General features: G+C 41.3%; 1 protein-coding gene across 1 annotated transcript in view; it reads left to right on the forward strand.

The window, feature by feature from the left end:
* Slc25a13 (solute carrier family 25 member 13) overlaps nucleotides 1-21,267 on the forward strand; it is a 169,821-nt gene that overhangs the window by 63,378 nt on the left and 85,176 nt on the right. Inside the window, exon 5 of the mRNA XM_034519298.2 lies at nucleotides 16,354-16,493. Coding sequence (XP_034375189.1) covers nucleotides 16,354-16,493 — 140 coding nt within the window. The remainder of the gene's footprint in view (nucleotides 1-16,353; nucleotides 16,494-21,267) is intronic.

A 21,267-nucleotide genomic window follows, 5' to 3' on the forward strand; every position in this document is an offset into this window, starting at 1 on the left:
TAATTCTAGCTGGAGAAATCCTCAGTACTAATGTATCCAAATGACTATTGAACTGCAGATTAGTAATGCAAGTTCTAAGATTTTTCATAGGGTAGCATGGAGTTATCAAATGTGGGTGTGGCTAACAGCCTATTAGTTCAAGTCAACAAAGTCAAATGGGATGTGGCAGCCTAAGGACTTCTGGACAGTAGGTGCTATAAGAAGTTAGCAATGTGTTCTGGGAAATTCATCATAGACACGAAGAAATAAAAACAACCAGACAGCCACACAACAGTGAAATTGGATGAACCAAGATGAACCGTACTCAGTCCTGCTGTCATGAGCAGGAAGTTTTCAGAGAACAGAAGTCCAGTGCCTGGCTGCCTCCGAGAGGCTGTTTTGCAGCACAGGCGGTGGCTATCATTCATGTCCTTAGCTCTTATAGGTTCCCTGGTCTAGGATGGCTCCTTTACATTTCTGGAAGATAGTGTGCGTCTTTGCGAGTGACGAATGACCTTGGTGAGAAAAGCTGGAGACTCCACATTGACCTCCCAGACTGGCTCTGTCTACTGTGCTGATCTTAAAGGGGACTTGTTTTCACCCTGTGCTGGGGTCACTTGGAGCTTTTCCGTGAACACAGGAAGGTTCGAGAGTGGTCTTATTTCCCTACCCTGTACCCCAGCCTTGCATTTTATACAAGGTGAGAGCAGATGTGCTCTTTATCTGTGTGTGGATTCACAGAAGGTCAGGTGAGTTCAGGGTGCTCCAGTGTTTGTCACAAGTGGCCGTGCACCTGCCTTCACTAATGTGATACTCTTCAAACAAAACTCAGATGGAGACTGGGGCAAGTAATCAGATGTGGTTTCCATAAATCCTTTCTGTATTTGGGGGGCTTTGTTTTCATTTCTCATATTTTCTGACTTTTGTTTTGAGAGTAGAGTAACTTGGGTAGAAAAAACGAATCTCGTGTTGGCTGGGGCAGAGGGCTAGAGGTGGTGGTGGGGATAGGGGGACTGGTTAGATTCTGGGTCTCTTTTGTTACTTGTGTGTGTACACACACATACATGTAAGTGCCACAGTAGATTCTGAGGAATCACCTCTCTCCTTCAACCATATGATTCCTAGAGATGAAACTCACATTGTCCAGTGTCTTTCCGGCTGAGCCATCATGATGACCCAGGTTCTGGGTACATTTATGAAAAGAGATTATATGGGGTTCTTTGATAGGCTGAGTGTGATGCATTTGAGAGAAATGGACAAGAAGACAGCTAAGAGAAGGAGAGAGAGAATATTCAGAATAGAATGATTGCAGTCTGTCCAGATCCAGTGGAAGGGTAGACTTTTCAGCTAAGAGAGGAAAGACTGGGTTGAGGCTTGGTTGGCAGAAGCAGGGGCTCATTTGTTTGTTTGTTTGTTTGTTTGTTTTTCATACGGTGGTTCCTGCCTATTGTTTACTGAGCAAGAACATAGACACTTAGACTCAGAGTGTAGGGGGTTGAGAGATGGAATTTGTGGGAGGAGGGCTTCAGCAAGTCAGTGGTTGAAGCCACTGATCCGAATTCTGTGAGTGGATAGAACAGGTGATAGATAGAGCAATGAACAAGACCGAAACACTCTCTCCTCGTAGAAGTTGCAATCCAGTAGAATGGGAAAAGCACACTACTATAGGTCAGTGCCTGTAATTGCCTGTAAAGGATGGAAGCTATCCAAGCAGGCTGCCCGAGTATGGGGAGAGGGACCGTGGGAAAGGTGGATTTTGACACAGGATGAGGAAGAGATTAAGAGGTATAGATTTTTTTCTGTCGGGGAGGAGAAACCATGTAACATCAACTTCAGGACCCCTGGCAAGAGTTTGAAAGGAGAGCAGTTAGGAGCTAGTGCAGTCTTTTATGGCACTGGTTAAGGGCCATGACGATGCTCAGAACAGGGAGTTTTGAGTGGGGCAAGGCCTCAAACATGTCTTTCTATGTGTGAGGCAGGGGAATAGGCGTCTTATTGTGTGAGTAGAACAGTTGGCTTACATTGTAAGGTCCTAGCCAGAGAGTGAGACCCTGCCTCAAAACTGGAGCAAAGCAAGCCCAGAAACCAGTCCAGTCTTGCCTTTATTAGAAAGTACAGTGACTCTGTTCTTTAATTTTTACATCAAAAGATGTTTAATTTCATGCAGCATTTCCTGTGCATGTTAACAAGGGTTGTGAGAAAAAGACCAGTAGGCAGTCATAAAGCATAAGAACTTGAGTTTATTAAGGCACTGACAAGTCCTACAGGAAAAGAAATCTCTTTAATTTTACTGAAACTAGCATTTGGGAGACAAGTCTGAACGTGAGCTTTCTGTCCCATGTCTGTGTCGTACTATGCAAAACCCATAAAGTTGAGATGACTGTTGGGCTAGTATATTCTTAATTCCAGACTGTTTCTTTTCAGCCAGTTGCTTCTGTGACATGAGTGACATGTACAGGGACCATCCCTGGGTTCACGGTTAGAGTCTGTCTGTGAATTCCTGTAGTGATACATGTGATTAGGTGTACACTGGGACAACAGGCAGGCTAGAGGACAAAAGGAAATAAGTTGCAACAGACTGTTCCAGTCCTGGGCTGGGGAAACAGGAAGGCATAAGAGCCAACTGTATGGGAACACAAACTGTCAAGGGAAGCCACACGATTCAGGTAAAGGCAGATCTGCCAAAATGCTGGGACATCCTGGGTATCAGACTGAATGAAAATGAAGGCCTTGTTTGTAAAGCTCAGGAAAAAAAAAAAAAAAAAGAGTCATTTTCCACCACCTTTGTTAATGCTGATTTTAGATTTGACATCTCACACAGGTAATGTTATTTTGTTAAAAGAAACCTAGTGCCCTACAGTAAGTAGGTTTTAATTTGAGGCGAATGTTTCCACTCACAGGCACATTGTAGCAGGCTGAGACCCCAGGGAAGGAGGGCATGAGCTCTGTAAGCCGAAGCCTCCACATGGATAGGGAACAAGGCCGAGCTGGAGCATCCTGTCAGAGTGCAGACGCTGTGCAGAAGCTGTTCCAGTTCATTGGGTCAAAAATCCGCTATTTACGAGAAGCTAAATACGGATTTGCACGATTGACCATAATGGCTTCAATTTTGAAAGATAGTAGTATCAGAGAGCACTTCCAGTTGGTGGGATAATTTGAGAATCGTCCATGCTCAAATGGCTAAAATATTGTACTTTTTGCTACTTCATCACTCCATTTTAAAAATAGGGCTTTTTTTTTTTTTTTTTTTGAAGGGCAGGTTTGTTGAGAAGGTGGGAGAATGTCAATTGAAGAGTAAATCACACAACAGCCATGTGAAGTCACTCTTAGTTAACCACAGGCCTGGAGGTTAACCGTTCTCCACAGGGATACAGAGTGATTAGATTGCGAGCCCCTACTGTCTGTCTATCTGTCAGTCCATCTATCCATTTATCTGTGTGTGTGTGTGTCTTTCTCTGTGTGTGTATGTGTGTATCTGTATGTGTTTCTGTATGTGTGCATGTGTGTGTCTGTCTCTCTGTGTCTTTCTGCATGTCTTTGTGTGTGTGTGTGTGTGTGTGTGTGTGTGCCTTTGTGTACCCATGCCTCATGCCTGTGTTTGTGCAAAATGGAAGCTGAAGAGAATTTGTTCATATGAAGGAAGGTGCAGGGGACAGACAGCCAAGCTGCTAGCATTAAATTCTGAAGCTTGGAGCCATGGGGAAATTTGACTATTTTAAACTGTACAGCTCATTTAAAAATAGTAAAATTATACCATTATTCTTTCAGTATGAGAGAGAGATAAAAATACAGTTTTTCTAAATTGGAAAATTCGCTGTAATCTTGCCGCTAATGACTGATTTCTTCCAACAGTTGCAAGGCAGATTTGTTCTGATAGGTTGATAAAGGAAACAAAAATCAAGAGCATATTGGAAGTTCTTAGAGAAAATTACAGTTTAGGTATATGTTGGGGGTGGATAGTTAGACATTTTAATTGAAATAAAACAGTTTCAAACTAATATGGGCTCGCCGTGGGTGTGCTTTTGCTGCACATCTGCTCTGGAAGCCTTTAAGTGGGGTTAAATGTATTTAATGCTTTGTGAGAGAATTATTTTTGATAACATTCGTCTAAAGAAACTTGCTTAGGATTTTTTTAAAACAATATAGATATTATGCTTGCATGAATTAGGATTCATATACAGCATGAATTAGGATTCTTAACACTGTTTAAAAATTTTGAAGTTTGGGAGTGGCTTGGGTGTGTAAGGAACACATCTAGGTGATGAAAGAAAATGATAACTGACCCAACAGATGATTAAAGCAAGCACATCTGGGATGGACCACAGTTTGCTGTTTGCTTCCAAATGCTATTTTAAGTGACTTGCTTTACATGTGAAGGCTGAAGACCTCGTCATTCCACTGTATGAAAAATGCATTTTCTAACAGAAACATAGAAAGCCTGCAAGTTGGCCTCTCTGCTGTTGGTCGAGTTAGAGCATGTGAGAGGCCATTTATATCTTATGTTAAATCTCTGCTGGCTTTTTGCCTTTTGGCCACATTGTTCATCAACACCCACTATGGTGATTTATGGTGCTATGCTTGAGTATTTGTAGATCTCAGATCTTAGAGTAGGGTGGTTCTTATCCACGAGGCTGACCCTAGGTTCTTGAGGCTGGCCGTAGGTTTTTAGCGTTTGTTAAAGCCATGGATATTCTGGCTCCACCTTCCCCCTGCTGATTCAGAATGTTGGGGCGTGAGGCTTGGGAATGTGTTTTAAACAAGCTCTCCTAGGGAACATAGCTCATTCTTCAGGTGAACAATAGCTGGTGTCATTTATTCTTCCATGCGTGAGCTGGCTCAGTGGGGAAAGGTGACTGGCTTCATAGAAACCACAGCTTGTCTTCTGGCATTCCAAGAGCGTTCTTTCCAGAATGTCACATGAGCTTCAGTTAGGGCAGCTCTATTCCTCTCAAAGTGTAAAACTGGAAGAGTTTTCAATTACACTTCACTGTTAAATACACTGACATCATATATGGCTTCAGTCGAGCTCAGCTTGGCTACTCGAACACTATCTGTCTGTCTATCTTAAGATCCTTATCACCACTATCTCTGTGTGTTCCAAACAACAATAAAAGTCTTTATAAAATTCTTCAGAAAACTCATTTGTCATGTGACATACTCTGCTGTTTTAATGACAACCATTCTCTTCCAGACCTTTCTTCAGTGAGCCTCAATTGTAACCATCTCTCTCTCTCTCTCTCTCTCTCTCTCTCTCTCTCTCTCTCTCTCTCTCTCTCTCTCTTCAGACCCTTCACTATGATTAATATAAAGTGGTCCTCATCAGGAGGGTTTGAAATGACAACCTTGACATTGGGGCACAGGACACAGGCTGTCTGCATCCACTTAGTCCATTGTTCTTTCACTTGCGAATGAAGTTCATCTTTTGTGAGACGCTTGATTAACCAGGTCCATGTATGCTGCTGTTAGCTGTATCAGCAGGTGAAAGATTACTTCTCATAGGAAATCCACAAAGTTTCGTTGAGGAATAAGCCTTAGAGAAAGTGGGGAACCCTTCAGAGAGAAGGCAAGTGCAGTCTATAGTTCTCCTGTCTCCTTAAAAGGCTTACTCTGGTGTTTAACAGAAACATCCTTTTTGTATTTATTGTATTAATAGACTTTGTAAGATCAATAGGAGAGATATTATGGTTTAGTGTTTGGAATAGCTTGATGAATCTTTTTTATCTTAATGGGAAACTCGTTTTCACTGATTTGAAGCTTCGAAAAGTGAATCTTCTAGAAATTAAAGAGCATTAATTTAGTTATTCTGTATGGAAACAAAGATGTAGGAAGTTAAAATTTGCATAAGTGAAGACCTTGATGATTTCAGATTATAGTGTGGTGGAGGTTAAGCAATAAGAGCCCATAGACTTTGTAAAAACAAATTCAGTCTAACCACTTAATGGCATGTGCAAGTAATTTGCCAATTAAATATTTCTAGTATTTGAAACATCTTCAAAGTAAAGAGTGGAGGTTCTTAATCTTTCTTAATTTCATACTTTAAGAAACATAATAGAAAATTACGTAGATTTTGATCACTTTTCATTCAAGGTTTCAGCATGTGAGCTCAAGGAAGGATGGATTTTAAATGTTGCAGGAAAACTGGTGCCTTTTGAGAGATGTATAAGCTATTTCCAAATCGCACTCTGCTTAATTTAAGAAAAAAAAAATCCTCTGTAAATATTTGTTGCCCAAATAATAATTTCCAGTATAGTTAAGACCTTTGGTCTTAACTTAATGGTCACTTCACCTACTATGTGCAGAACATTGTAGTAAGTACATTCAACTCAAATAACTCTCCTAGACAGGTATCTTATCCCATTTTAATGACTGAGTGTTGATTTAAGCAGTTTGCCCAGTTGTGGCAATTAGTCGGGGAGTGAATCTATAGAAGTCACTTAGGTTTTTAAACATGCTTTATTGAGATTGAAAATGCCCCCATTTACTCTTCTTAGCTACATAATTCTTCGGCTTTAAGCACAGCCACAGATTCGCACAGCCCTTAGCACTTTGGACTTTAGGACTCTTCATCACCCTAACAAGTGATTCATTAACAGTCAACCATTTCCTCTCAATACCAAATCGGTTCCTTGGTACCCTATAGGCCTGGATAACCCTTAGTCTATATCAATTTGTCTGTTTGTAGCATTGGTTTTTTTTTTTTTAACATTTATTTAGTGTGTGTGCATGTCATAGTATGTGTGTGTGTGTGCATGTATGTGTGCACACATGTGTGCCTCGTGTGTGTGTGTATGTGTGCATGTGTGTGTAGGCCAGAAGACCTTACAGGAGTTACTTCTCCCCTTATGAGAGTATGGCAGAAGGCACCTTTACCTGCTGAGCCATCTTGCTGAGAGTTTATATAAATAAACTCATAGACTATATGGTCTGTTAGTATAGACATTTTAGCATAATGCTTACAGGGTTTACCCACAATATTAGTACACTTGTCCACATATTAACATTCAGTTATTCCTTTTTTTATATTTGGATAATGGTCTATGATATAGATTAACATATGTTGTTTAGCTCATCAGGTACTGAGTGTATACGTATAGTTAGTTACTGGTTTTTGTCAATGAATAATATTGCTATGGATATTCATATGCATACTTTGTGTGGCTATGTGGTTCCATGTCTTGTGACTACACACTTGGAAATAACATTGTTAAGTCATACAGTAATTCTGGGTGTAACCTTTTTTCCAAAGTGGCATTTCGTCTTTTCAGCAGTGTTTGAGGGTTCTAGTGTCTTCACGTTCTCAACAACACTTGTTATATATATTCTTCTTGGCTATGGATACCCATGTTAAGTGTTAGCCATTGTGTTTCATCTTCCTGGATGATGCTAATGTTGTGGAACACCTTTTCAGTTACTTGTAGCCCATTTTGTTATGTCACTTTTGGAAAAAAATGTCTCCTTAGTTTTTTTTTTTTTTTTTTCATTTGAAAAACTGTCATTTTATCTCTTGTCCATTTTGAGTACAATTGTCAGAGCTGAAGAGTGGTTAAGAACACATACTGCTTCTGAATGTGACCCAAGTTTGCCAAAGACCAGCCTTGGAATGGAGAGGGGTTCCGAGAGAAGGGGTGTCTGGGAGCAGCAATAAGAATGACTTGACGTCAAATCATGCATTGAAGCTGTGCTCTGCTTGTCACAGCATTTCCAGGTGGCTTCTCTCTATGTTCTGCTTTCTCTCTGGAGATTCTGCTTGCTTGCTATTCTAAGAGATTTTAAGAGATCTCCTGTAAGTTATTCTTTGGCCTACACACATACACACATGCACACGTGCACACTACATACTGTGACATGCAGGCACACAATAATTTTTATCTTAAAAAGTTCTCTATATAGCTCTTATCCTGCAGAACACAGGTCCAGTCTTTTATTTTCCATATCAACCTAGTCATTTACTCCAGGTTTCCTTTTGATTATCTTATGAATCAGCCTCCTGTTACCGTTACCCCACCCTTTGATTTTTTTGTTTGTTTGTTTTTTGGTTTTTTTTTTTTGTTTTTCTGAGACAGGGTTTCTCTGTGTATCCCTGGCTGTCCTGGAACTCACTCTGTAGACCAGAAATCCAGAAATCTAGAACTCAGAAATCCACCTGCCTCTACCTCCCAAGCATTGGGATTAAAGGCGTGTGCCACCACTGCCAGGCCCACACTGTGATTCTTAAGAGACAACAAGCATAATTGTTTTTTCTTAACACTGCAAAAGAATTCAGAGATCTGTCTGCCTTTGTTATGCACAGGTGATAAACTGTTGGGCGGGACCCAGACCCCACCCTGAAATTACCATTTCTACCACACCTGGGCCTAACCTTCTGCCCTAGGCTGACCTTGAACTCAGGATCTGCCTGCTTTTGTATCTTTCTGACAAGCTGGCTCATAGTGTAGCTGCCTTTGTTCCTTTAGATTCACCAAGCCCCTCATAATTCATATTACATCCTTATATTTTCCATATAGTTGAGAAATTCTATATATTTTGAACTTATATATTTAGAGCTCTTTTTTATAGCCCTAAGGGTTGTCCTGAAGGTCCCAGTGTTTACCATTTTGCTGAGACATAAGTCATATCCTTAACTCCTGGACTCCTGCTGTCTCAGATTCGTGTAGTCATTAATGTTAACAGGGAGGACATTCCTTGGAAGAATGTGAAATATGTACATTATCACACAGACAAGCTTTATGCTCACCGAAGCCCTGGACACTCATGGAGGCTCACACCAGGGCCCTGTCCCAGGGGCAGGAACCTTGTTACTTTGTCCTCACCAAGGCCACACTGGGCATACTACCACCAACAGGGAGCTCACAATTCCCTGTCGTTTCAGCTCTAGGGGATATGACACCACTCCAACCTCCTCATGTAAACTACATGCGCATACACATAATTATTAAAAATAGTCTTTTTATTTCTGAGTTATGAGAACGCTTTCTATATTTTAGAGTTTATCATACACGATTTCCTTTCCACCACCTCTAGTCTGTAAGCTACCTTAATTGATGTTACACTTGATAAAAACAAGTTTGATGATGTTCAGCTTGTTCATTTTTTTCTTTTCGTTTTCTTTTTTTTCTCCATATTCAGTCAGCTATTTTCTAACCCAAGGCCACAGGATCATGCCTCTATTTTTTATATTCATATCTTTACCTCTTAACACCTTTCATTTTTTAGGGTTTTTGTTTATCTTGCGTTAGTTGTAGGTAGTCAGGACTGGACTTGACTTTTTTGCATAGAGAGATCATTTGTTTTACTAGTTAACGGCTCATGTTTCCTGGTGGATTGTCAGTCAGCCTTACTTGTTGGAAATCTCATGGCAACAAGCACACATGCCTGACTATAAATCATGCTTCTTGTCTCACTTTGGGTCATGTGTTAGACTGTGTTGTTCTAACTACAGTTCTGAGTTGCAGTCACTTTGTACTGACTAAAATCCACCTCTGTTCTTGTATTTCAAAATTCCCTGGGCTCGCTGGATGGTGATGGTGCATGTCATTAATTTTAGGTGCAGGCAGGTAGATCTCTGTGAGTTCTAGGTCAGCTTAGTCTACAAAGTGAGTTCAAGGGCAACCAGGGCTACACAGAGAATCCCTGTCTTGAAAAAAAAATACGCATGCATACAAAAAATTTGGGCTCTTCTGGATTCCTTGAGTTCTCAGATGCATTCGATAATCAGCTTGTCTCTTTTCTCAAGAAGCCAGCTAGGATGTTGTGAATCTATATGTCACTTTGGCCAGTATGACCATTTAATACCTATTTTGGGAATGTACTTCTGCCTCCCACCCTAAATTTTATCTAGTCATTTATTTTGATCCACACTATAGCCCAGGCCAGCCTAAAACTCACTATGTAGCCCAGGCTGGCCTTACTTACACCTGCTTCCGACTCCTGAATACTGGATTAAAGGTATAAGCCACAATCCTTGGTTATATTGTCTTTTTTTTTTTTTTTTTTTTTTTTTTTTTTGGTTTTTCGAGACAGGGTTTCTCTGTGTAGTCCTGGCTGTCCTGGAACTCACTCTGTAGACCAGGCTGTAGGCAGGCTCAGAAATCCGCCTGCCTCTGCCTCCCAAGTGCTGGGATTAAAGGCGTGTGCCACCACCGCCCGGCTTTATATTGTCATCTTAATAATACTAATTATTCTAATGAACAGCATTTTGTAGCATTTGAAAAATAGATGTATTTCATATTTTTTATTAAATTTTTTGTCTTTTTGAGGAAATTGAGGAAATTGCAAATGGAATTGTTTTTTCAATTTTATTTTTATACTGCTGTTTTATATATGTAAAACTACAATTGACTTTTTTATGCTGAACTCCCATATTCTGATCTGGCCAGATTTGCTTACTATATATGACATTTTTTTTTTTTTAGTAGAATTCTTGGTGTGTGTGTGTGTGTGTGATAGGCTACTATGTTTCTACAAGAAGCCAGCTAGTATTTGGAGGGAGTCAATGTTTCTTAGGAAGTGCAACTATTCATCTTCAGGAAAGAAACAGTTGTTACTTTGTAATTATTTCCACCACTTTTAAAGCCAGATCTCACTATGTAGCCCAGCTGGCTTCAGATTGACAATCCTCCTACCTCAGTCTCCTGAACGCTGGACTTAGAGGCCAATATCATCCTGCCCATTTGTAATTATGTTTTTACTGTATGTAAAGTAAGCTGACTTTAAGGTGGAGTGAGCTTGCTTGGACAAATCTTGGCTTAAATAACATCACCATTGCTGGTGATCTGATGGGAGAGGTAGGCCTTCCCAACACAGTTAGGCAGCCAATGAAATAACATTGTTTAAAAGGTAAGCATTTCATTCTCTTTCCCTTTCTGGAAGAGTAATGGAACTTAGAAAAGCATGCCTCTGTCTCTCTAAACCCTGCACCCAGTGCTGCCATCCCATTTGCAGCTAGAACAGCTCTGTCTGAGTGTCCTTACTCTGTGGATACAACTTTAGGATTACATTTATGCCAGAGAAGCCTCTTACCTCTTTCTCACTCCTTTTAGGTCAGTGATAAGGATAATAACATGCAGATCATCAACAGATGAGTTATAAAGCAAGAAAGCAACAAAATGGCAGAGGGGAAAAAGGCTTTCTCTTCTTCCCTAAGACTTCAGGTAATGGGCTTGAGAGGCAGCTCAGTGATTAAGGGCTCTGGTACTGTTCTTCCACAGGACCTGTGTTCCATTCCCAGAACCCACTTGTGAACGCACAGCTGTCTCTACCTCCAGTCCCACAGGATCCAGTGCCCTCTTATGGCCTCTATGGGTACTGCATGCACACGATCCACAAACTACTCATGCACATGAAATAAAAATAAGTAAATGTAAAAAAGCAAACAACAACAAAAAAAACACCTTCAGCTTAGCTCTAAAAAATTCTGGAAAGGTCTGGACATGGCGAGGGCTTAGCTTAGTCATAGGAGAGTCCCACATTTTAACTCCTGGAGTCTTTTATGGTAAAGGCCATTTGCCTATGGAAGGCAGAATGTGGAGCTTAGAGAGACTTCTTAAACAGTTACATGAAAAAGGTATCTGTGCCTCTGAAAGGAGGATACTGTCTAGGGCAGCATGTTCATGCTTCCCAAAGTGATGGATGAACACCACTGAGGGATGAGCACCACACAGGGATGAGCTTCATAGAGGGATGAGCTCCACAGAGGGATGAGCACCACAGAGGGATGAGCTCCACAGAGGGATGAGCACCACAGAGGGATGAGCTCCACAGAGGGATGAGCACCACTGAGGGATGAACACCACTGAGGGATGAGCACCACTGAGGGATGAGCACCACACAGGGATGAGCACCACACAGGGATGAGCACCACACAGGGATGAGCACCATAGAGGGATGAGCTCCACAGAGGAATGAGCACCACACAGGGATGAGCTTCATAGAGGGATGAGCTCCACAGAGGGATGAGCACCACAGAGGGATGAGCACCACTGAGGGATGAGCTTCACAGAGGGATGAGCTCCACAGAGGAATGAGCACCACAGAGGGATGAGCACCACTGAGGGATGAGCACCACTAACTATTGTGATTTTTTTCACTTGTAGTGATTACTTCTGTTCATAAACCTGAAGGCAAAGATTTTAGAAAATGAATGACCTCCAAGCCCTTTGTTGAGGCAGAACAAATAGTTCAGATTATGACCCCCAAAATAATTTGGGGGGAAAAACGTGTGCTTTTCAGTATGACAGAAATTGATTTTTGAAGGTTTCGTAGCAGTCGTTGGGTGGGACAATAAATAGAAAGGACCTTCTGTGTTTTGCACATCACTGGCTGTGGCTGATCTACTGGCTTGACAATTTCACGGTGTAAGTGATAATTCTGGTAGGAAGGTCAGGAGAGTGACTGAAATGTAGAGTCTGTGCCAACTGGCACATCTTAGGGTGACATTGGTGTGTTGAAACAGCTAAGAAACAGGTAATTGGGCCACATTCTGAAGGCTACCTCGTGTTTATGCTGTGCAGCTCCCAGGAGCTAACACTCTCAGGAACCATGGAAGGAATATTTGGCAATGGGGTTACCCTGTGTCCTTCAGGGTCCATGCATGACTACTGTTGCACGTGACTGTTGCACTCGGTGATCTGGAAACTACCCTAGTGCTTTTTGCGTATTTGCTGCATATTTGCTTTCCACGGGGAGTTAAAATTTAACAACGAATGAATCTTTTCCATAGCTTAGTAAGCTGATTTTTGCAAAGTAAGGTCCTTTACCCTTGAGTCAGGATAACTTAGGGGGGTTGGTTACCATACCATAGAGATTACTCCTCCTGAAGGTCACTGAGAAGAGGGACTCAGGATGAGCAGGAGCCAGTGAACTGTTGGCCACTGACTGCAGAAATTACTTTTCCATACGGAAAACATCATGCTTCCAAAACTACCGTCTGACCTGTTAACTACTGTAAGTGTTCGCTGACTGATTTCAGTTAGATAAACTACTTAGGGAGAAGATGTCCTCTGCCTACCACATGCCAGCCATGGAGAGGAGTCACATGTGGACAGTGGGGCCTGTGCCATCAAGGCATTAATAATCTACTTGGAACTTACAAGATGTACAATAAATCTAGACAAATGTACATAGACAGCCCACATACATATCTTTTTGTAACAACTAGGGTTGGCCGGTTTTAGGGTTGAGCAAAGTCTCTGTGTTATAGCTAAAAAGTGCAGCTTTAAAGTACTTTTCAGTACTTCAGAAGTCAAGCTTTCTAGAATTATGGGGGAAAGTGCTCTACCTCTAGGGTTAAAGCTTCAGAGTTTTGTGTTTGTGTCTGACCTCAAGGAGGTAGTAGATGATAGTTAACTCTAGGGAAAAAAAGATTGGCTGGAATAAAACATATTAGTAATGTATTCACTAACTTAAGTTATTTGAGCTCCTCATATGTGTAAATAAGTATGTATAAATACGAGTTTATTACAGGAGTGTTAGACGTTCAAAAAGTGTCCAAACATTTAGCATGTGTTTCTTCGGTTTCTCCAGACTTCCTTCTGCCTCCGACCACATGACGATAAAATTCCTGGATACACTGGCTGTATATTCTGTCTGTTTCATGTTTTCTGTCACTTTCCATGAAACATGAAGTAAGGGCCAAGAAAAGATGTTATGGAAGCCATCCTGCAATTAATGCATTAAAATGATTTCCATGTCATGTGTGGCTGAAAGGAACCCTCAGCTAACCTGAGGGCCCTAGACGGCCGCGTTTGCTTGCTTGTTATTAGAAGCTCACCTCAGAGTCGAGGAATTTGACTGTGTTTAGGGTATGGGAACCGTTCCTGTGTGGTTTTGATGCTGTCTTTATTGTCTGAGTGTGGACGCTCATTCGGTGTGGTGGTTTTGTTGAATCTCTTGGGCCTGCTCCACGCTGAGGTGTGAACACAGTACTGGACAGGCACTTGCAGCTATCTTAGGAAGCCTTGCTGCTAGGGAAAATCTGGCTTCAGGCTAAGGGGCTTGAATCCATCATTAGAATAATCCTGCCACTTGGTAAGCACCCAAGACATGGTGGCTGTCTTTGCTAGTGGTATTGGAGCCCTAGACATTACAACTCAGAAACTTCTCAATGCAGACAGAGTTTATAATCTAATTCACCTTATTGACTCTTGGCCTAGATGTTCTGAGAGCCTCACTTCTTGGAAAACCTCTGCCATATTTTTTTCCTTTAAAATTTTATTTCTTGGTTTATATTATTTCTTTTATAGCCAGCCTCTCTGTGTGTATCTCTATCTCTCTCTGTTTCTATCTCCCCCTCTCCCCCCCTTTCTCAGACAGCTTGAGGGTAGTACTTTGACATTTTTATTTTACTGTCTTCACCATGTTCAGCCGGAGGGTTTTTGTTTTTTGCTACCATTTAAAAATTGATGTCCAGCATAATTTTGATTTTTTTCTTACCTTCTCTGTGAAAACAAACATACACAACCATATGCCAGTGGTGGCTTTGCTATGTTCATGACAAGTAAAATTTTCCAGAACCTTTAAAAACATAGGATGAAAACTTTGTGGGCATGACGATGTAGAAGAAGGAGCTTTGTGGGCATGACAAGGTAGAAGGAGGAGCTTTGTAGGCATAATGAGGTAGAAGGAGGAGCTTTGTAGGCATAATGAGGTAGGAGGAGCTTTGTAGGCATAATGAGGTAGGAGGAGCTTTGTAGGCATAATGAGGTAGAAGGAGGAGCTTTGTTGGCATAACGAGGTAGAAGGAGGAGCTTTGTGGGCATGATGAGGTAGAAGGAGGAGCGTTGTAGGCATGACTAAGTAGAAGGAGGAGCTTTGTAGGCATGATGAGGTAGAAGGAGGAGCTTTGTGGGCATGATGAGGTAGAAGGAGGAGTTTTGTGGGCATAATGAGGTAGAAGGAGGCGCTTTGGAGGAAGCCGTAGAAACAGGTGCCAGGGATGCTTTAGATTTTTCTTTTGCTTTCTTCATAGATAAAAAAGGGGAAAGAGAAGGATTCAGGCTTAGTGAACCCCTTTGACAGATATATTAAAGCAGGTGGGAAAACAAGGATAAAATTCATTAACATGCTCATTTATTTTACCCACCAACTTCTGAAGGTACATTTTCGTTATGGATAGAGACCAGTAAAGAAAATAATGCTTTATATAGAAAAGTAATTTTCATGTTGTTTTGTGTCAGTCTTCCTATACTTTGTGTGTGTGTGTGTGTGTGTGTGTGTGTTTGTGTGTGTGTGTGCACATGTACCATTCTGCCCCCTCCCCCCATGCCAGGCACATACTCTACAAGTGAGCAAGCCACACTTGAGCGCCACTTTCTGAGGGTGAAGAGATGAGTAGAGACTAGTACACAGAGTAACATAACTTGAAATGGAATCATTTGGACAATTTTTGAACTTCTGTCAAGCACCTCACCCCCATCACCCCCCAAAAATTAAAGTTAAGCTGGGCAGTGGTGGAGCACACCTTTAATCCCAGCACTCGGGAGGCAGAGGCAGGTGGATTTCTGAGTTCAAGTCCAGCCTGGTCTACAGACTGAATTCCAGGATGGTCAGGGTTATACAGAAAAAACCTGTCTTGGGGTTGTGGGGTGGGATGTTGGTATTGAAGTTAAAAACTAGGTCTGTTTGCCATTTCTTTTTCTTGTCTTTTGCCACAAGAGCAGCTTGAGAGATTTATAACAGACTCCGGCTCAAATGGCATCTCAGGGGTGTGGAACATTGCTTCAGTTCGGTTAAAAGATGCTAAATCTTTCAAAAACTTTGCAACCGACTTTGTTGTGTATGGATGGGTTTTCTGCTGCTGTATTAGACATTTTTCAGTTGCTGTGACAAAACACCATGACAAAAGCAATTTCCAGAAGAAAGCTTCTGGCTTATGATCCCAGATGGATCTGCATCTGAGGGGAAGGCTTGACAACAGATGGCTACATTTATTTCCACACAAGAAGCAGAGAGCAAGTGAGGACAAGATATAAACCAACTACCACAGCCAACCCCCTCATGACACATTTCTCTCAGCAAGGCTTCACCTCCTAAAAGTTCCTTAAGTTCCCCACACAGCATCACCAGTCTGGGACCAGGTGTTCAAGTATGAGAGACTGTGAGGGACATTTCTCATTCAAACTACCATGGCCACTAAAGATGAAATCCTGTCCTTACATATTTTGAAACAAATAAATGGGATAAAATTTAGCAAATTTACCTGACTTCTGTCATTACCTTTAATATTTCAACTGTTCTCATGAATATTCTGACTTCTGCTTCTGCCAAAGTTTTGTGATCTATGCAGTCATAGTTTTTTATAACAAGTAGGAATGCCCATTTGAATTCATCTAAGAAAGAACACAACTATCTTTTAATCAAAAATTTATTCTTTTTCAGAGGATGTCAAACAAGTCTTTGGACAGACTACAATTCATCAACATATTCCATTTAACTGGGATTCTGAATTTGTGCAACTACATTTTGGAAAAGAAAGAAAAAGACACCTTACATACGCAGAGTTCACTCAGTTTTTGTTGGTAGGTCTAAGTCTCTCTTTTTTTTTTTTTGTTTCTCTTTTCTTTTTCTTTTTTTTTTTAATTACCTGATGTTTTCATTCTGAATTATTTTTCCCACAGTTTGTTATATTTTCATATCAAAAGTTTTATTTGTATTTATGTTCTTCTAATTTTTAAAAATTATTTTAGTTTATATATATTTGAGTGTTTTGCCTACATGTCTGTGCAGCCTTATGCAGTAGTCTAGAAAGGGCATTAGATCCCCTGGGACTGTAGTTACAGATGATTGTGAGCTGTCTGCCATGTGGGTGCTGGGAATCCAACTTCGGTCCTCTGTCAGAGCATCCAGCGTTGTGCTTAGCCATAGAGCTTCTCTCCTGCTCCTGGAGTCTTATTCTTAAAACGAGAGAGAGAGAGAGAGAGAGGGAGAGAGAGAGAGAGAGAGAGAGAGAGAGAGAGAGAGAGAGAGGAATTAAGTATAAGCTCGCTTTTGCCCTGAAGCCGGATTCACCACAGTTTTGTAAGGCTAGAAATTTAGAAGTATTTCTTTTTCAGCTTGTTGAAATTGTAGAATTACATGGTTCTTAAGAGACTGTGTAGGAGCTCTTCCTGTTGGAGAGTGTGAAAATGATCCTTTCGTGGTTGCTGGGTCAAAGAAGGCAAAATCAGGGGGCTGGAGAGATGGCTCAGTGGCATTCATTTTTCTTGCAGCTTTCTAAGAAAGCAAAATCAGAATTGTGACTGGGATCTGTGCCTGGTTGTCCCATGATGCACAAATATTGCATTTTTTTTCCTTGAGAAAATGCAGCCGTTGCTCTCACTGTGAAATCGTTTCCTCTGAGGTCTTTTATAGATGAAGCCACCAAGCTTCCAGTTGCTGCATATTGAAATCATCCAGGCTGCTTTGGAAAAAAACTGGTTCTTGGGTTGGTCTTTAGAGGTTGCCAAGGTGTGTGTGTGTGTGTGTGTGTGTGTGTGTGTGTGTGTGTGCTGCCTTGTGTGTGTCACACCTTGTGTGCTTGTGTGGCCTGCTGTGGGGACATAAGCTTTTAGCTTCTCTCCTAAGCTAGCTCTGTCCCTGCCACGCCCCCTCTTCCCCTCTATTGTGATTGGATCATTGGACCAATGATGAGATCAGCCCAACAGTATTTTTTAAATACAATTATACCATTCTTATTCTATGATGATGTCATAATGAATCTCATGTCTTCTAGATTAACTAAGAATGAATTAAAAAAATAAAATTATGAATATGTCTGGGCTTTACTCTTCAAATGTCATTTTAAAATGTTTTAATTTACACCATTATGCTTAGTCACCGGAGATCAATATCTATTGGTAGACAAATCTCTATAAAGAGTTCATTTCTTTGGGGTTTTAATGAACTCGTTTACTTTCTTCAGCAGCCTTATTTCTTTTTAGGAAATCTGTTACTTACAACACAATGTTGAATGTTATTCTCTTGGGATCGCTCATCTCTGAGACTGGAGGAACGCTGCCTAGGGAATCACCCTCAGTTCTTTTTTTTTACCAGAAGTGCTGTTAGTATCTCAACTCCTCTGTTTTGTTTTATTGTTGTTATTGTTGTTTATCTAACTTGCCCCAGATCTTGCCAGATGAAGGGGATGGAGACAGAACTGGAATGAAGAGGTGGGGATGGAAAGAGCCAAATCCCCTCAAGGTTATTTCTTTAAAGGGACTTCTAGACACCATGCTTAGGCATTGACTAGTGTGTATAGCCAGCTAGTGTCCAAAGGTGCTTCTCTTCTAGACCCCCCCCCCTTTGTGTGTGTGTGTGTCTGTGTGTGTGTGTGTGTGTGTCCAGGAACTCATCTAACTGCACCTCCCCAGCTGCTCACCGAACAACACACATGAACACAGTTGGAGCAGAATAGGAGCTCTTTATTTCTGGCCAGTGGCTACACAGGAAAACTTAAACAAACCATACAGCTCAGATCCTCACAATTCTTTGTCTTTTATGAAAAAAAAAATCCATATCTTGTTGACACACTTCAGTTGGCAAGAAGCAGAACTACAAGAAGCCAAAAGACAAGGTTAGTATAGGGACTTTCCTGGATCCTGGAACTATCTACCAGGTCTGTGATGGATTAATCTTTGTTCCTGTTTTGGCAGGTTTCGGGCCTACGTGCTGGGTTTTAAGGTTAGAATGGTGCCTTTAACATGGCATCAGTTGGGCTAAGGTCTGGAATCTGTGTGTACTCCCACAGTGCTGTATTTTTTTTTCATGGTTTTCTAGAGAGAGTGGATGAACTCAGATCCATTTGACTGTGCCATCTCCCTGACTCTCTTTTAAACTTTTAATAATGCTGCTAAAATACTCAGAGTTTGTCAGGCTTTCAAGTTTGCTGTTACTTTTCAGACAGAGCTTCAAAGATACTTTGAAGAGGCCTGGTGGGTCAAACCTGTAGTCTCAGCACTGGGGAAGTTAAGACAGGAAAATTACTTGCTGCAGGTTCAATGCTAGGATAGGATATGGAGTGACACCAGGACCCTGATCCCCCAACAAACATACATATTCATACCAAGAAAAGCAAAATGTAAAGACAAGATACCTTGCCACTGGCTTTGTTCTTTCTTTGCTAAATATGCCAATGTCTCTGAATCTCTATTTCCAGTTCTGTATACACAGAAACCTAGCTGAGTGATTTAGGTGGGGAATGGAACATGAGGTAGATTTTTACCACTGTTTATGCAGGACTTTGGCACATGGTAGGAGGTGGTGTTTATTTGATGAAGAATAATGACAATAATGCTATTGAGACAAATGCCTCAACTTAACTTTGTGGAACACAGTCTAATAAACTTTTAGTTTTAATGGGATGTTAACAGTAATAAGAATAATTGAGATACCACCTTTAACGTTAGTATTAACCAGGCTGCATCCAGTCAACTGTAACTACCAACAGCAGCCTCTTGGTCTTCTTCAAGAGGTGGGGAGCCAGAGTCCAAGATTTGATGATTCAGAAATTGCTTGTTCTCTGTCCAGCTACAGCTTGTGGGCATTTGCTTAAACTTGACTCTAACCCGTGGTGGTACATGAGGACATCCTACAGTGTCATGCATGCATGGGATGATTTTGCCTTTGGAGCAAGAAGAAATGTCCTAAACTTTTACTAATTTAAAGTGACCATAGCACCCAATGATATGGACAGGGACTTTGCTTTAAACCCAGCTCCAGACTCAGAAGAATGAGTAGATGAATCGAATTGGCTTTCCATCAGTCCTGGGTCTGAGGACTACTTTGAGTCACTTCTCTTCATTTTGGATGTTTTGTTTGCTCCCCCTAAGCTGTTGGCTCCAGGAGGGTTGAATTCCAAGCCCCTACTTCAGGTCCTTTGTTTACTTCTGTGGCATCTGTACTGGTTCAGATAGTTTCTGAAACACATAAGAGAGTGTGCTACCTGGTTCCATGCCAACTTGATACAAGCTATTGTCAACTGAGAGGAGAGAACCTCAGTTGAGAAGATGACTTTCATTTTCTTAATTAGTGATTGATGTGGGAGGGCCCAGTCCAATTTGGGTAGAGCACCCCTGAATTGGTGGCCCTGGGTTCCATTAAAAGGCAGGCTGAACAAGCCATGAGGAGAAAGCCAGTAAGCAGCACTTGGCCATGGCCTCTGCATCAGCTCCTGTCTCCAGGTTCCTGCCCTGTTTGAGTTCCTGTCCTGACTTCCTTCAGTGATGAAACCTTTTCTTCCCCAACTTGCTCCTTGCTCGTGGTATTTTATCACAGCAATGAAACCTCTAAGACAGTGTGTTTGGTCTCCTGTGTTTGAGGCTGCTGCTTTATCAGGTACACTCATTTACTTGCTCTAAAGAAGAGCTCAGAAAGGTAGGTGCTGCTCCCTGACTGTAATCACTGTTGTATAAGCACAGAGATGCTTGGCTATTTGAGATGTGGAAACCATCACCATGCACTCTCTTGTACATCTCTGATGAGACAGAGGAGCCTCAGGGAAATACTGATGTTCCCAGGATAGACCTCAGCTGGTTGAAGCCATCAGGGATGGTAGCCCTGCTTGTGTGCAGATAGCTCAGCTACACCACTCTCTGTGGGCTCCAGTTTCTTTCCTTTATTTAATAAAAATCTCTTCCCTATTTAAGCAAATATGCCTGGTCTGAATAAGTATCACTCACTGAGGTCATGGCTGTCTGTCAGAGCTTAAATGGAGAGCTTGTATGCTCTTGTCTGTACTTTGTGTATGGATTTCACAAATATAGGACTGAACAGCAGGGACAGAAAACCCACTTTTTGGATTCTTGTTCCTCATTTCTGGGGAAAGACTTCAGAAGACACTAGGGGACACATAACTTACTCCCTTAATACTAAAGCACGGATAGCTTATATTTTTAATGTGTAATTCTTTCATCTCCACTCCATGAATAATGGTATTTGTGTGTATGTGTTACAAAGCGAACAGTTTTTTAAGTATGTATTTTTTAGATTTCTATTTGTGACAATGTAGCTCTGATAGGCTTAGAGTTTGCCATATCCACCAAGCTGGCCTTAAACTCAAGAGAACCACCTACATCTGTCTCTCGAGCGCTAGGATTAAAGGCAAATAAGTGTGTTTCTCTAAGACTCCCTGTCTGCCTCTGTTCTCATCTTCTAAAGCAAAGCTTTGATTTTATGTATGCTTTACAAATATATTTTGATATTATCTGAGATTGTTAAGAAAAACTTGGAAGCTGGTTGGTGGTACATGCCTTTAATCCCATCATTCAGGAGGCAGATCTCTGAGTGTGATGCCATCCTGGTCTACAGAGTGAGTTC

The sequence above is a fragment of the Arvicanthis niloticus genome, chromosome 15 (assembly GCF_011762505.2).
Source record: "Arvicanthis niloticus isolate mArvNil1 chromosome 15, mArvNil1.pat.X, whole genome shotgun sequence".
Taxonomy (NCBI): Eukaryota; Metazoa; Chordata; class Mammalia; order Rodentia; family Muridae; genus Arvicanthis; species Arvicanthis niloticus.